At 41.4% G+C, this 15,675-nt stretch overlaps 1 protein-coding gene across 1 annotated transcript; it reads right to left on the reverse strand.

The window, feature by feature from the left end:
• Nucleotides 1-10,187: 10,187 nt before the first annotated feature.
• On the reverse strand, nucleotides 10,188-15,383 carry CBLN4 (cerebellin 4 precursor). The gene is made up of 3 exons (XM_050907503.1): nucleotides 15,108-15,383; nucleotides 13,196-13,312; nucleotides 10,188-10,385 (listed from the first exon to the last, which is right to left on the reverse strand). The coding sequence occupies exons 1-3, from the start codon at nucleotides 15,381-15,383 to the stop codon at nucleotides 10,188-10,190; spliced, it is 591 nt and encodes a 196-aa protein (XP_050763460.1).
• Nucleotides 15,384-15,675: the final 292 nt, after the last annotated feature.

Consider the following 15,675-nt stretch of genomic DNA (forward strand, 5'->3'; position numbering starts at 1 on the left):
ACGGGAGGATCCTGTTGCTGCAGAAACATGCACCAGGATCAAACCCAGTTCTTAGACCACCTAGAAACAGGTCTTTTCAAGAGCACCCAAAGTGATTTAGGAGCATCCCCGGAAAAGTCTCTAGGCATGGTACATCCAAGAGACCAAGTGCTCTGGAAAAAAATTCTCACTGTAGTCTTCTTGAAAACTGAAAGACGGATTAAATGGCCTCAAGATAAAGCAAAGAGAAATTCTTTGGAGCCCATCTTCCCACCAGGTGGGCAATGAGGAGTACTCCCAAATGAGGGAGGGCTCACCAACGCTGACTGGAGGACACTGTCCTCTGGAGATCAGCTCCTTTGGTGCTCAAGAGAAAGAAGCTCTACTCTGTGAGAACAACCTTGGGAGAGCTGACGTTGTCTTTAGTCCAGCAAAAGGGCAGGGAACTGCCACAAGTCCCATCCTGGGCATTGCTCCTCTTCCCAGCCAAGAGCCCAGGTGGGGCTGCGGCGTAGCAGCTAAAGCAACATCTGCTCCCATAACCCCACCTGGGCTAAAGGGGGTGTGTTTTTAATATTTATTATCATCTTGTCATATCCCTTCCTTTGCTAGAAGACAGCAGATTTTTTTATGAATACTAATGTGAGTCATCTTGACTTTGTCCTTTTCTGAAGGCAGGGTCTGGTGCCCAAATCCACCCACACTATTACAGTTCAGTTAGAGACTCCTGAAAGAGAGGAGGAGATTTCATCTTTGAGCAATGTCCTTAGTTTAGCACAGCAAGAGAAATTTGGTTGGTTGATTGCATGTCAGATTACTTTTTAGAGCATTAGCTATTCCTGTAAAGTCTCTTCTGTTGGTGCAACAAAGAATTAAGCAGACGCGTAACTTCAGACATGGAAGCAAGTATATCAAAGCCCGTGAAATCGCTTCAGCTTTTAGCATTATACATGTGCTTAACTGTCTGCTGGATCTTGGCCTGCTTACGTGTGTAATGATTATGTAAAGACTATTCAAGGTCTGACTTACAATTATAAATAGCTATGGGATCTTTTTTAGAGTCTTTATTTTTCCAGTACCAGAAAGATTATGATACTCAAGAATTTCTCCAGTAGCCTGCTTTGCCTTTCACAATTCAGAAGACATAAATAATGCCTATACTTTTCAAGTTAATTTAAGTTGGATTTGGTATGCCATCAGTTTATATCTCACTCCAAAATTGAATCAATCTTTATTCGGCTTCAAAATGTGCTAAATTGTTCAGATATTCTGAAACTCTTCTTCCTTAAGGCTTCTGAGTGAAATTCTACATTTATTTAATAAAGCAGCCAGGATTTACTACACCAGTAGTGGTAAGCACTTTTTACTTTCCTCAAGATAGATTAGAGTTGACTGTATACTTTTTTTGCTACAACTGCACAAGTTTACAAGTCACAATTGAATTACCAAACTGAGGAAAAGAAAGATTATTCCTGTGGGTGCAATGCAGGTTGCAGACTTGTTTTCTTTTAAGGAAGGGTTTAAAGAATTAGCAATAAATGTTATCAACTGCAGCTAGAAAATGATGCTGACTTATTACTTTGTGGGGACCCTAAGGGGCATCATGAAAACCAAATTCCTTAGCTGAGCTTTCCAGAAGAAAACAGAAAAAAATCTAACAATGCCTTTTGAACACCTTAAACTCAGATTTACTATAGAGAAAAAAAAGAAGCTTATAGGCATCCCTGGCTTGCCCCTGAACTTGCACAACTCTACAGCGCTTAAACGGTTACTGATTTATTTACTACTTAAACAATATGTTCCCGTTGTCACTAACAATGTATGAGATGAGGACGTTTCTATTGACAATCATCCGTAACAGGGGAAGGCAGCCAGCTTTCTCGCCTTCAGCGGAAACCTCCAGCAAAGCGTATGCTCTAATAGCCGAGAGGAGCACCAGGAAAGGCTGTAACTTTATCTCATATCACTCTGAGGTGAATGCTCCGGTGATCTGGAAGGACATTACATCTCTGAAGATTTTCCCCTTCTTACCTACCACCAAGTAACCTAGTGGATTTAAGAATACATTTGAGATCTGGAAGACACAAACTCAGGGCAAAGCAGAAACTTTAACCTGACTCTTACATATATCAGTTGGGTGGCCCTAACTTTAGGCAATATCATGATGTTCCAGGAGGCAGAGGTGTTTTTCAAAAGGCTTTTCGAATGTTATTTTTGCAAGTTTTGCAGGTGCTGTTGCACATCAGGGTTTTTTTCCTGCATCTAAAGGAAAATAATATTGTGAGCCATCTTTTTTTTTCTCCATAAAATGCATTTGCTACATTTTGTCCAGCTCTACTGAGCAGTCTTTTGTCTTGAAACCTTTAGACTATGCGCTCAGTAAAATTTCTCATCTCAGGGTGAGTTTTTGACAAATCATCAGAGTTTAGAAATGCTCACAATTGTTATCTTGCATGCTATCACTACTGGAAACCCCATTTAAGCTAACTCTATGTCTTAGCCAGGACTGACACTGACAAGCACAAAAAACCCTCACAGCCTTTTCCACTAGATGTATGTGCATAATTTTCAATACAACTTATATAAATTGGGGACTTGGATTGCAGCCTGCAAGTCAGAATTTTAAACTCAACATATTTTCTGTTTCTAACATTGTTATTCGATCAAAGTTATATACCCTCAGCTGTCTCTCAGAGACCTGAAGAAAAGTATCTTCCATACTCATTCAGTTAAGTAATTCCTGTACAAAAAGTACATGACAGCTGAATCATGCCCAGTGAATCACTGTTTACAACAGACTAAACCTAGACTATCTTACTTAACCTGTATTGAATTCAAGACAACTAAGATAGATGGTCTTGCAGTTATCTTCTTCAGAAGCCTTTATTATTTTTGTAGGAATCCATTTAAACAGTCCACAAAAACTAAAACACATGATGCCACTGCGGAATTCATTTCTCTTATACAGCAGTGATATTCCTTAATATTCCTGTGGTTTAGGTATTCATTCTTCAAGTCTTTTCATTATTTGGATCACAGTTTTGCTTTCTAAAAATGAACCAGAGCTTATTTCTCCCAAAGAAATGAGAAATGAGGTATCCTTAAACAGGTTACATGTACATCAGGTTATCTTCTGCTGTTCTAGCTATATATCTGCATTGCATTGAGTAGTTCCACCTGTATACTGATGACTACAACTGCTCTGTATAACTTTTTGCAATTGCCATGCCTGGTGTTGAATGCCTTCTCAGGCAGTTGGTTACTGTCTTTCTTCAGTGCCCATAGAGGCTTCTGGTTGTCTTACCTTATTAAAAAAAAAAGTCAAAAAAATTGCCCAACAGGACCAAATCGTGTAGTGGTTGGTTAACTGAGCTAACACCAGTACCAATAACTGTTGAACGAAGCCAACATGTTTATCAATATTTCAATATCAATATTGATATCAATATTTCTGGTTGGCCGCAAGTCCACAGAGAGGAGAGGAATGTAAGGAGTATGTTGCCTGACGTGCAAAGGGTGAAAGGACAAATGTCCCTCTTCCTAAGCTTTGAAGGGACCGATTACGATTCTTGGCCAGACACTCAGCGCTTAGCCAGTTCTGAGCATTTAGCAAGACTACCAGAATTTGAACCTATGAAAAAGCTTAAATAAATAAAATAGAATGGCCAGCAACATGATATTAGGAAGTGGTAACTGAGGGTGAAGATGGAGTCAGGTTGTAGGCACAAAGAAAATCGTCTTTTATGTGAAAGCTGGACCCCTTCTTCTACACCCTGACCCTAAAGTGTCAAGGTCTTCATGAAAATTTCACTGAACTTGAATACTAATATGAGCCTCTAGTGAAATCTTTAAGCCAGGTGTGCTTAACATGATTCGGGTTTTCTCAACAGAGGAAATCTGCAGTGTTTGATCCTCCCTGAAGATGAAAACAGCGTTCCCCATGACATTAAAGATACATTCTGAAATTAAAAAAAGCACAGTTTATGAAATCTTTGTGCAGACTTTTCAACAGATAGTTTTGTATGCTTTAGCAAATCTAAAGGCTCTCTAAATGAGAGGCTTTAAGTGAGAGGCTCTGGAGGAGCCGCATCGAGCCCTGTTGTTCCAGGAAAATGCTCTGACACCAGCGCTAACCTTCCTCTCCTGAAAATGCATCTCATTAGCAGAAGCTGTACCACCACTGCCAGGTGAGGCTGCCCAGTGGCTGTTTCTACTACTGCACAGTGGGAATAGCCTGCATAATGAGTTGTTACGCTGTTGTACTGAGCTTCTGAGCTGTTTTGCAGGTACATGGGATAGACGCCAGAATCAATTTTGCTCCTTTATGTTTTGTTGTGTAGTAGAGCACAGATGTATCTTTATTTTAATTTGCTTTGCTACTTAATTGCATGCCTTCAACTTAAGAGAAATTTAGCCTTGCTATATACTTAGAAGAACTTTTTCCCAAATTTATTTTCAGACTGTTAATTTTAAAGACTGCCTTTGTTTGAGAATCCCATATGTTCACTGTAAATAGACCTTCGTTTGCAAAGAAAGGGATAAAATAAGACCCCAAACATTGATTTTTAAATTGAGTAAAACTCCAGGGCAGCTAACAGCATGCCTGACTGTCATAACACTGCTCTAAGACTTCTACAGAGGCCCCCAACACTTGGGTCAGTTGTGCAGGCAGGTCTTGTCCCCTCCACAGAGCTTTGGTCACTCTGCCCAGGTGCCATGGAGATCTGCCTCCTTTCAGCATTAGGACCATACAGCGCATTTAAATGTCCTCACAATGAGATTAGGGTACAGTTTTTTCCTTGTGTCAACAGTAATTCAGAAATATCCATACTCTCAGCTTGGTTTTGAGTGTGTCAATGTTCATACACACATTGGCCCTTTGCACCAAATGCCCTAGGGATGACAGACCTGCTTTGTAGGAGTAAATCCAGGCACACGTGTAAGTACAGAGATAAAGCTGTTTTATTTGCCGATCTCCAGTGCTCTGCACTACACTTCTACATCTAGTTTCCTCCAGCAGGATTAAAAGCCATCAGATTACAATATGGTGGCCTTAACAGGATGGGTCAGTATCATGCATTGTAGAAAAGTATTACGCATATAAGCAGAACATATTTAGGCAATTCACTGAACTGGACGATAGGTCAAGAATGTATTTAGGTTAAGTCAAGTTTGTAATTTTCCCTCCCTCCCTCTCCTGCTTGATTTTTTTCCCCCACATCGGATACTGGCAAAAAAAAAACCCTCCCCCATCCCTCTTCAGAAATGAACTTTTCCTAGATCATTTCTGATCACTTTTTTTTTTGCAGCTAAGCAGAACCACAAGGCAGAAGGAAAAAAGGAAAAAAAAGGAAAAGAACCTGTTAAAAATGATGCAACTGGCTTTTTCCCTTCCCCCAAACTGTGAAGATTAAAATAGTGATTGCTTCCATCAAACGCCTTAGATCACAGCTTTCACTAAACAGACTATTCAAGACACATTTCCATTATTCTCATCATCACTTATATAACAGTGACTGATTTTATCATTATTCTTTGTATGCATTCCCCTTAGTGCTCTAGAGTAGGAAGGGTTTCCCCCCCCCCAGTTCCTAACCAGCAACAGATAAATAACTTTAGCTCAGTGTCTTAAGACAATGTCTTTTCTCAAAGGAGCCTTTTCCGTCTGGACAGCAATAGTACAAAAAATATGTTGTTGTGGCATGTGCCAGCCAATAAACTCTGTCACTGTCATTTATTTACATTGAGTCATCTGGTTAACATTGTCTTTAGAAGACAAAGAGTTTGAATATTATAAAGAGCTCTTACAATATGAAGGGCAACTGTAATGAATTGCTAAGGTAAAACATGTTACCAACTCAGAAACCCTTATAAAAGGAGGAGAACATATATCTGCTTCTCTGCTTCAGCCCATATTTCATGTTAATGGTTCAGCTTCCTTGTTGTGATTATGACATACTGCTTCTTGCATTTATCTTCTCTATCCTAAAACCTGCTTGTAAAAATACTATACGTACTGCAGATGTGTTCCTTTGGGGGCTTGCAAAAAAAAAAAAAAAAAAAGACAGAGTTGATAGCTAATTGTGAAATTCTTAGGGCATTTAAAACTCTCCTGTTTCACTGCATTCATCTTTCTAGAAATAAACATCTAAATAATATGGAAGAGGAAATACAGTAGTATGCCATTTACTCCAAAAACATCCTTTGTTTTAAAAAAATGCTTTGTATCAGAAAAAGGATCAATCCAGCAAACTGAACAGGACCAAGCACCAGGAGTGGATGAGCTGGCACTCTGGGTATGGCACTGGTCATTTCCCAAACCCCGTCTCCATTTTCTCAGTAGTAACACTGAGGTCGTAATACTTATTCTGCCATGACCTGGCCAAAGTAATTTAATTAACACTCAGAAAATGTTCAGATACTACTAGAAAATGACATAACACAAAACAAATACAAAACGTAAGAAATATGTTTTCCTTCTCTATGCTTCAAAGTTAGTTTTTCCTTTTTATGTAAAGACAAAACTGCTTGTGAAATTTTCAAAGCTACCTCAGTGCCTTTTCCAAAAACACTTCCGTTACCCACGCTTTTTTGAACGGTATCTTTTTCAGCTCCGCAGTCATTTGGCATATGTAGCCTAAACTCTTCATAGCAAATAGTATTCAACAGAACAGAGAAGCTTTCTACACTGGATGGATCTAGGAGACCAGGGTATTCCTGGCTCTACCAAAAACATTTACATGACCTAAGGAGGACAATATAGTTCTTTTTTTTTCCTTAGTTTTATAATAAAATATGGATAAAATATAATATAAATAGAACACAGATAAGAAGGTAAAAATACTGATCTCCTTTGTAAAGAGATCACTGGTAATAACAATATGTACATTATTCTCAGAAAGTAACTTTTTTCTTTTATCTTTACCATGCATGGCCAGAAAGTTTTCTTGCACGATCAAACTTTGTAAGCTACAAAGTTGACTGCAAAGTGGGTATATGTTGAAGGATGTGGGTATGGATCTTCAGCATATTCTGTAGCAGGGATACGCACAGAATGGGAAATTCTGCCCTCACCAAAATCAGTAAGAATAGCATCATGAAATTCAACAGGATCAGAAATTCAGCTCTAAACTTTACTGTGCAGCTCAATGGAGGTTTAAGTTCTTTAAAAAAAAATCAAACCTCTATTCTTAAACATCCTTTGAACTTTGAAGTGTCTCCTGAGCTGTTGCTTCTGAACAAGAAAACTACTGTAGCAGTAACACAGGAAGACAGAAGGAAAAGGAATGAGGAAAGAGAGAGGAAAAAAACGGTCGTTTCCAGACCCAGCTCCATCTAGGCTAGCTTAGCTTATCTCTTCTGGGAGAAACTCCTACTGACATAACTGAAGTGTGGGACAATACAGTGAAAATGAGCTCAAAATCTGGAAGGTAGCTCAAACTGTAGTCTAAAAACCACAGTTCATTCTTATTTAAATGTTTAAATGTGAGCTAAGAGAACTGCCCATCTCCAGAGGCCACGTCTGAGTGGAGTCAGTGCTCAGCATTGTGTGAAGATAACACAAGCTGCTTTACAGTGACTTCTGTGAAACTTTTTTTTTTCCCTTTAACTAGCAAAATAATTAGTTAGTAATTCTGATTTTAGAGGCTGAGGAGAAAAATTTAGAACATTTCCATCAAAATGTATCTATATCTCCTTAATTGAATAACTTCCTAGACTCTCTAGTTAAAGTTTAAATAACTGTTAATGACTCTGAAGCAATCAGAAATGTTTTGCCAAGGGGAAATCAACAGTATATTAAGATAGTTCAGGATTATTGCTGAATGCTAAAGGCAGCTTTTAAAGATCATATGTTTACAAACTAAGGAAGTTAGCTACATTTGATCATGCTGAAAAGTATACTGACACCTTTAATGCCATTCTTCTTCTGTCTGTGTAGGAACGTTTCCTTTACATTACATATATATCAATGCGTAAGGTGAGCTTTCAGATTTTAGCAATTTTATACAAAATACTGATGTTCCCCTCTGAAATAAACTCTTATGACAAATAACCTTTTTATAATATCATGCATACTATATGCTGCAATCCCAGGGTTTTTTAGATATACATATATACACACACACACACACATTTTTGTGGTACATTGGTGATACACTTTGATTAGTCATAATGGAAAACTTTTTAATATTTTTCAGCAATATGTAAATCATTCGCCTTCTTGCCGTGTCTTTCCACTTCCTCCCAAACTGCAGTGTTCTGTACAGAAATGATACTGTGTCTACCAAATTACCTCCTCATCTGACTTATCTCATAGGGATGCAAATGTACCCACCTATCCTCCTGAAATTCCCCAAAAAATCCTGTATGTTGGGTCCAGAAAAATAAGGAATTTGGGCACAATTCTGTGCCACTGATTCCTGACATTTTTATCAGGAGCATCAACCAGCCATGCATAAGAATTTAAATCAGTGAAATATCCATTTACAGCGGTTAGAGCAATATGATATCGCTGCACTTGGCTAACAAGTGAAGAAATTGGAAACAGATTACCTAAAACAGCAAATCCAAGCCTAAACTGGCTTTTAGAGAAGGTCCCAGATTGCTGGATATGCTTCCATCCAGAAACATTCTCAAATATGTAGTGTTTTTTAATTTAGAACCATATCCTTCATGATATGCAAGGCACAAATATCCATCAAATTCAGTGTATATTTTGGCATGAGAGATGAAGGTTCATGTGAAAATCATTTTTAATTGATATTCAGTTTGATGGCACTGGAGTTTAATGCTGATGGCAAAACCTAAAGCACAGGTCTCATCCAAAATCCTTCGGAATCAATGTGATTCTTAACACTTTCAGTGAAGCCAGTATTCCTGCCTAAATGTTTTTTTAAATAAAATGCATAGGTTATTTCTAGATCATTCTGATTACCTCTAGGATTCTGCCAGACTAACTTATGACAGTTTGCCTGCCTCCCAGGACTGTTTCTGTGAATCCCAAAAGCTTACACTTTGCATATAATAATTATATCCAATAAAAAAATAGTATGAATGACTTCCAAAATCCAAAGGTCAAAAATTCAGCTAACATATATTAATCTTTATTATGTAACAATGATATAATAAATAAGTTTATGAATTCATATGTACAAAAAGCCAAAAAGATATTGCACCAAGTTAGGTACCGGCTATTTGGATTTAATATTTGTTAAACATATGAACTAAAATTATATACAGTTGTGGAGTTAAGGCAAAACCAGATGATACCTTTAGCACAACAGAAGGTTTGAAAAATAGACATAATTACAAACAAGGGGATCTCATCTCCAGCTAATAAAGTGGTTGTGTCTAAGGAAGGAATCCCTTAGGTTTTTAATAAAGCAGTTATTATCAATCATGTTAATTAAAATTGAAGAACAAGTGTGAGATTTCCTGCAGGGCAAAGCTGTTTTGCAAAGTTGTGCCTGAATGATCACCTTTAACCCTGGTAAGAATATTTTTCTTAATGGTTATAATCTGCTCTTCTTTTTAGAAAACAGCACATGGAAAAGAGGAATACCTTACATATCCAACTTAAATACAACCATAACTTCTTAGCTTTATGTAAGCTAGACTTGATTGCGACCGGCGACAGAGCATAAATATATGAGTGAATCATCCAACACACTACACGCAGAGGAGAATTGAAGTCAACCACTTATCAATAATAATTACCTTTCTCAAGACAATGGAATAGATCATGTCAGTTAAGTCCCAATGACAAAAACATGTATGACCAATATATCAATATACAGTTCTTTGGCAGCAACACACTAACTCTTGATTGAAGTCTGAACTCAGACTCTCCTAAATTATAGACCTGGTTGCCAGTCTTTTCATAATTAAAGAAAATCCACTTCTCCCATGAGTCCAGTAAGTCCAGTAAATGAAATCTGAATAAATCTTGCAGGCAGCTTTAGACTGTAACATTAAGCATAGATATTTATTGTCTGCTTTAGTCTCAATCCAAATATATTGTATTTAAACACACAAAATTCTGTGAAACTTCTGAGTAGTTCAGATGGGGCCAAAATCCATAAAGAGAATCCATATTCACCCATGAAAAACCAATAAAGAAACATCAATCCCATGATGATAAAATAATCTTCATGTAACAGAGGCAATGATGAGTCCACACCTGGATGAATGTCACAGGAAAATTGACTTTACAGGGGAAAGACCAGAAAGCCAGAAAACGTAGAATACTGCCATCCACCGACCAGATTACCTTTCTCCAATTTCAGGTAAACCTTATCCTCCTTGTCTAGATAGAGCAGGACTCCATTCGTGGCAGCTTCACGTGTGACGTCCTTGTCCCCGGCAAAAGCAGAAATGACTGGCTTTCCATTTAGCATCAAATTAACCTACGAGAGAAAAACCACTGAAAAGCTCTAATTAACAGAAAAACATCAAGAACTATCACTGAATATTAACTACAGTGTAAGAGGTCTGCTAAGGTCTCAGTCTTCACTGCTTTTTGTTGTTGTTGTTTTAAACGAATAATTACGTTCATTTGGCGTGTACAAGCACATTCATGTTTCATGGGCTTGACCTGCAGCTGAGTGAAGTCGGTGGGACCCTGTCCGCTGACTGCCACGGTCCGGGCTCAGTCAGTGTGAAAGGTAACACGACATTGCTTTCGTCTGTTGCCTGGGCACATTAATTGTTGTAAGTCTCTGGTAATATGGACCTGTGAGGTCTTACCTCAGTTTGTTTCACTTTGCCTACCTCACGGGTTATTTAGACACGCACTCGCAAAGAAGACATTTTCAAGAAACTTAGGCACCCAGAGATGCGATGTAGGCACCTAGTGAGATGTCAAAGGTACCGCAGCAGGCTGGGAGCTTACACTTCATTCAGAGCAAAATATACGTCCCTTCCATTATGGACGGCAGCTCAGTTTTAAAGTCTAGAACAGACCTTTAGCTTTATGAACCACTGCACTGTGTTTTGGTACTGAATCCATTTTTCTATAAAACACTTCTGAAAGTCAGCACAGCCTCTGCTCTGAAAGCAACATCACACAGACACTCTGTAAATAAAGATGGGCAGGGGCTGGGGGAATGGACAGATCCAGCCATTTTTCATTTCCCCAATGGCAAACTATTAGCTTTCTTCTGCTTTTTAAGTGGCTATAATGCAGTCACAGAGGGGTGAATTATGAAATGCTTATTCATATCAAGTATGCTGGCCTTGCATATGCTCCCATTAATTTTAATGGGAGTCGCCACAGAATAAATTAGTGCTCAGCATAAGTCAGGGCAGCAGAATCTGGCCCTGATTTGGGATTCGCCTATCTGGGAAATCCACTTAATCAGATGTCCCCAGGGAACCAATTTCAGTTTAATGATATTTAATGGCACTAACAGATGTTCCAGGGGCATAGTAATATCACTTATGTAGGAAGCCTTCAGGTGATTTAGTGGTGTTTAAGTCTGCATGTGGCTGAGACTCAAGCTGGTTTGCTCCACTGCAACGGCTTTTGGTCCTCCCCCCTACTTATCACACATGCGAAAAAAGGGCATCAAGAGTTTACTCATTGCTTGCTTTTGGTTTATCTCATTCCTTCTGTACCACCTCTCTAGGTCAGATTGCCCCACAGATCATCTTACAGCTATTTTAATCGCAGCAGAAGACACATCACAGGTTTGCACCAGATGGTTTCATGTTAACTATGCCAAAAGGGAGCCAACCAAACCCGTGCATCACTTCAGAAACTCTTGATCTATGAAAGATTTCAGGCCATGTCACAGGTTGTAACATTCCCTGTTACGAGCCCCAGACTCCCAGGTTTGAGTACCTGGTATGTGAAACACCAAAATCGGCACTGGGCTTCCAGAATCCAAGCCTTGACCTCTTTCTTGGCAATATGTATTTTAAATCTAATGATGAAGCTGGCTGACATACAGTTATTCTAGGCCATTTCAGCCTTCAGCTTTTAAGAGAGTGAAAGGAACAAAACTTGAGCATATTAAATAGCTTATAAGCTCATTATAGAGATTTTCATGAGGTCAATATTTCATCTGACTTTTGTCATTGACCTGAATGGAACCATGATTTCCTGTTGTAAACCCAAGGCGAATTTCACCAGGGATGTGAATGTGTCTCGCACCAGCTTTCTCTGCCACCTCTACCATTTACACTTTTCTCAGGAGCTTTACCGGCAACCCAGAGCCAGAGCTGCCACAAAGAAATGGCTGATCGGTCCTGCAGAAATCCGTTTCATTGCAGCCTTGTACGCTGAAAACCATATTCAGGAGCAAGACAGATGGGGGGAAAAGCACCAGATACTTCTGTGAATCTAGTGGTCTCACGGGTGGGAACAAGGGAAGCCACAGATGTTATTCCAGATCTAGAAAGCCAGTATGTATGTCATAGACATTGCATGACCTGGCATGAAGATTAAGGAATGTACTTCAAGGAATTTACTGTTGGCTCAGCAAGGGGATGTTCAGGAACTTAGAGGCTTTTCCTCTAAGCTAGTACATACTTGTATTTAATTAGGTAGTTCAGCTGCTATTAAGCTACAGAAGAAAGTGCAGAATTGCTCCTTTTTTTTTAATATATGACACTTCTTTTATGTATTATATGGTGAAAAAAAGTTTAAACTGCTATAAAGGTTCCCTAGAAGACATCCCTATAGAGGTATAACATTTCGGTGTAGTATAGAACAAGTAGACGACCTTAACTAACCTTGGTCCACAGCACACTGGTGTCATAAACAGATACCTGGCATCATGAGCTGTCAGCCAGGTCACAAAATGCTACAAAAATAATCAAATCTGGTACATATCCCCAGAATTCCTGTTCAAGACACTGAGTTTTACCTGTAGCAAAATATGACTCTTCAATAGTATTTATGCAGTTAAGTGAAATTTAGAGCTCTGTTTTACTCTTGGATGATTCATTCTACTCAATACCTTATATCACGCCAGATATTCAGTTCTTATGGTATAGAAGTGAAGCTATGGCAATTTATCCGAGGTAAGGATCCTGCCCTATTACAGCTGTTCAGTTTAAATGTATTCACTCTACTGCTAGGAACTCTACACCACAGGTTGTTTTAAACTAAGCTATTTTTCCTTCAAAGTGTGTTAAATACTCTTGTGTTCAGTCAAGTTCCTCTTGTAAATAAACAATTAAAAGATTTTATAATCATACTTGATGAACGTACCTGAATTGTTTGACTCTGATAGACTTTAATTACGTGAAAACTGAAACTGTAAATTCCTTTTCTTGGTGCTACAAAGACAGACTCCAACGTGAAAAAATTGCCCACATTTACTAGGATCTACAAACAAAAAATATAGCATGGGAATTAGTACAGGTATTCAGTGCTAAATAAAAAATACAGACTATTAACTTTAGAAACCGTTCATCCATGGAAATGTTTTAATCTACATCTATGCTGTTTTATTCATTGTTCTCTCAATTAAGTTGGAATATTACTCATAAAAATGGATATTTAGTTATATTTATAGTACAACTTTACTATAAATATAAAACTAGAGTGGAAAATATTTCTTACTTTGCTATATCATACCTTCAAGACCTTTCTTCTATACATGTTTCGAGGAGATTAAGAAAAGGCATTTTTGTTCATCATTCCCCGAAAATGACAGGAAAACGGTAATTCAGGGAATGACATACTGGTTTTGGCTAAAAAGCAATGGTCAAGTCAACGCTGTTTTCCTGAAAGTATCAAGCTGTGAGGAAGGATGTACATGAATGATATAATTCATTCACCAGTTTATAGTCAGACTGAGTTCCTGAAATACCTGGCATATCTGAGCAAAAACTGGCTGTGAGCCTTTGCTGCTTTATTTGGTTTTGTAAGCACTAATAATAATTTGGGTTGTATTAACAGGGACAAGTAAGAGAAGGGAACATATAAAATGAGTGCATCGTCCATATGCTAAATATCTTCTTTAATGACTATATTTTTTTTCTTTCTTTCCACTTAGTTATGCTTTATTTTTAATTGATATTTTCAGGCTCCTTTATGACAGACACAGCCCTAGAAAGCCACAAGGAATTTCCATGAATTTAGGGTAATTTAGACTACTGGCATTAAGCTACGTGACATATCTGGCTTCAGTTGTCACGACAATTTACTGTTCATTATGATATGATATAAGAAGCAAAATAACCATCAGTCTCAATTACTTTGGACTTGCCCTAGGACAGGAGCTGGTATATGAAATGTGTGCTGGCATCTGCACGTTAACATTAGTGACTGAGATGAGAGGCTGTACTACGAAACTGTGATTGTTACAGAAAAGTTAAATTATTTTTCCTTAAAATTCGTTCTTCTTTCCCGCCTCAACGGCTGCACAAGCCGTCTAGAAATCTACGTAGGCTGCTTGCACCCGAGAAAACCCTACCCCCAAGCCTCCCGGGGCCACGTCCTCGCCCGGCGCTCAGCGAGGGCTGCCTCTCGGACGCCCGCACAGCCCTGGCTGCTGTCCCCGCCTCGCCCGCCGCCCGCGCCCGCGGCGCACACCCGCGGAGATCCGCTCGGGGACCGGCGCAGCGCCGCGGGGCTGGGGGGCCCCCCCCTGCACCCAATAACTTACTTGGACCCATCCGCCGCGCAGGCTGGGGGGGCCGGGGCCCGAGCCCCCGGGGAGCTGTGCGGAGGGGCCGGCAGCGCACGGCCCCCGCGGCCCCGACGGCGCCCGCCCCCCACCGCGCTGCGCCCCGCTCCGCGCCCCGCTCCGCCCTCCCCCGCCGCCGGCCCCATCCCCGGGGGGGCAAGGGGGAAACCACTGCCGGGCGTGACATGCCCTCGGCGGGGGCGGCTGTCCCCGGCTCCCCCTGAGCCTCCAGTCGCGACCCGCCCGGCCCCTCCGTTTCTCCAGCTTTGGGGTGCGGGGGCTCCGCGGGGGCTCCCCGCAGGCAGCCGCCCCCTGCACCCCAACTTTGTGCCGGAATTAAGGAAATGGGCGAAGTGGGGGCGCAGGGGGGGCCCCCGCGGGGCGAGCGGGCGGCGGCGGCACCTGTTGATCGCGCCCGGCCGCCTCCCGGCGAGGGGGGGCACGGGCACCCCGGCCCCGCGGGGATCCCCCCCCGGCCCCGCCGCTTACCTGGTCGAAGTAGATGATGCGCGTCTTGTTGCTCATCTCGGAGGGCTCGTGGTTGGTGCTCCTCACGGCCGAGAAGGCGACCTTGGAGTTGGCCGCCCGCACGGAGATGCCCAGCGGGGAGGAGGACGAGCCCTTGGCGTCGGTGGCCGGGTTGGAGTCGCAGACCACCAGGCACTTGCCCTCCAGCACGATGGGCTCCGTATCGTTCTGCGCCCGCGCCGCGGGGCCGCCCAGCGCCAGGGCCAGCAGGACGGCGGGCAGCAGCCGCCAGCCCATGGTCCGCACCCGCGGCCGCCCGCGCCGCCGCTCCGCGCCCCGCTCCGGCCACCGCGCCGCGCAGCAGCGGGAGGCACCGCCGGCAGCAGCGGCAGCCGCTCCCCCCGCACACACACACACGCACACACACACACACACGCGCGCACACGCACCCACACCCGCACCTCCCGGCAACGCCGCGCTGAAAGTCTTCTTTCCTCCGGCTTCTTCCCTCCGTCTCTTTTTTTCTCTCCTTCCCCTCTTCTCCTCCTCCCCCCCGCCACCACTTTGTGCCTGGGTTTTTTTTTTTCTC

The sequence above is a fragment of the Gymnogyps californianus genome, chromosome 17 (genome assembly GCF_018139145.2).
Source record: "Gymnogyps californianus isolate 813 chromosome 17, ASM1813914v2, whole genome shotgun sequence".
NCBI classification, from domain to species: domain Eukaryota; kingdom Metazoa; phylum Chordata; class Aves; order Accipitriformes; family Cathartidae; genus Gymnogyps; species Gymnogyps californianus.

Excerpts from the sequence above, each read along its gene's own strand:
- CBLN4 (XM_050907503.1), bottom strand. The coding sequence starts at position 15,383 with ATGGGCTGGCGGCTGCTGCCCGCCGTCCTGCTGGCCCTGGCGCTGGGC. Across the intron at positions 13,313-15,107 it reads GCATCATCTACTTCGACCAG|ATCCTAGTAAATGTGGGCAA; the intron begins GTAAGCGGCGGG and ends TTTTGTTTGTAG. Across the intron at positions 10,386-13,195 it reads ATCAGAGTCAAACAATTCAG|GTTAATTTGATGCTAAATGG; the intron begins GTACGTTCATCA and ends TTTCTCTCGTAG.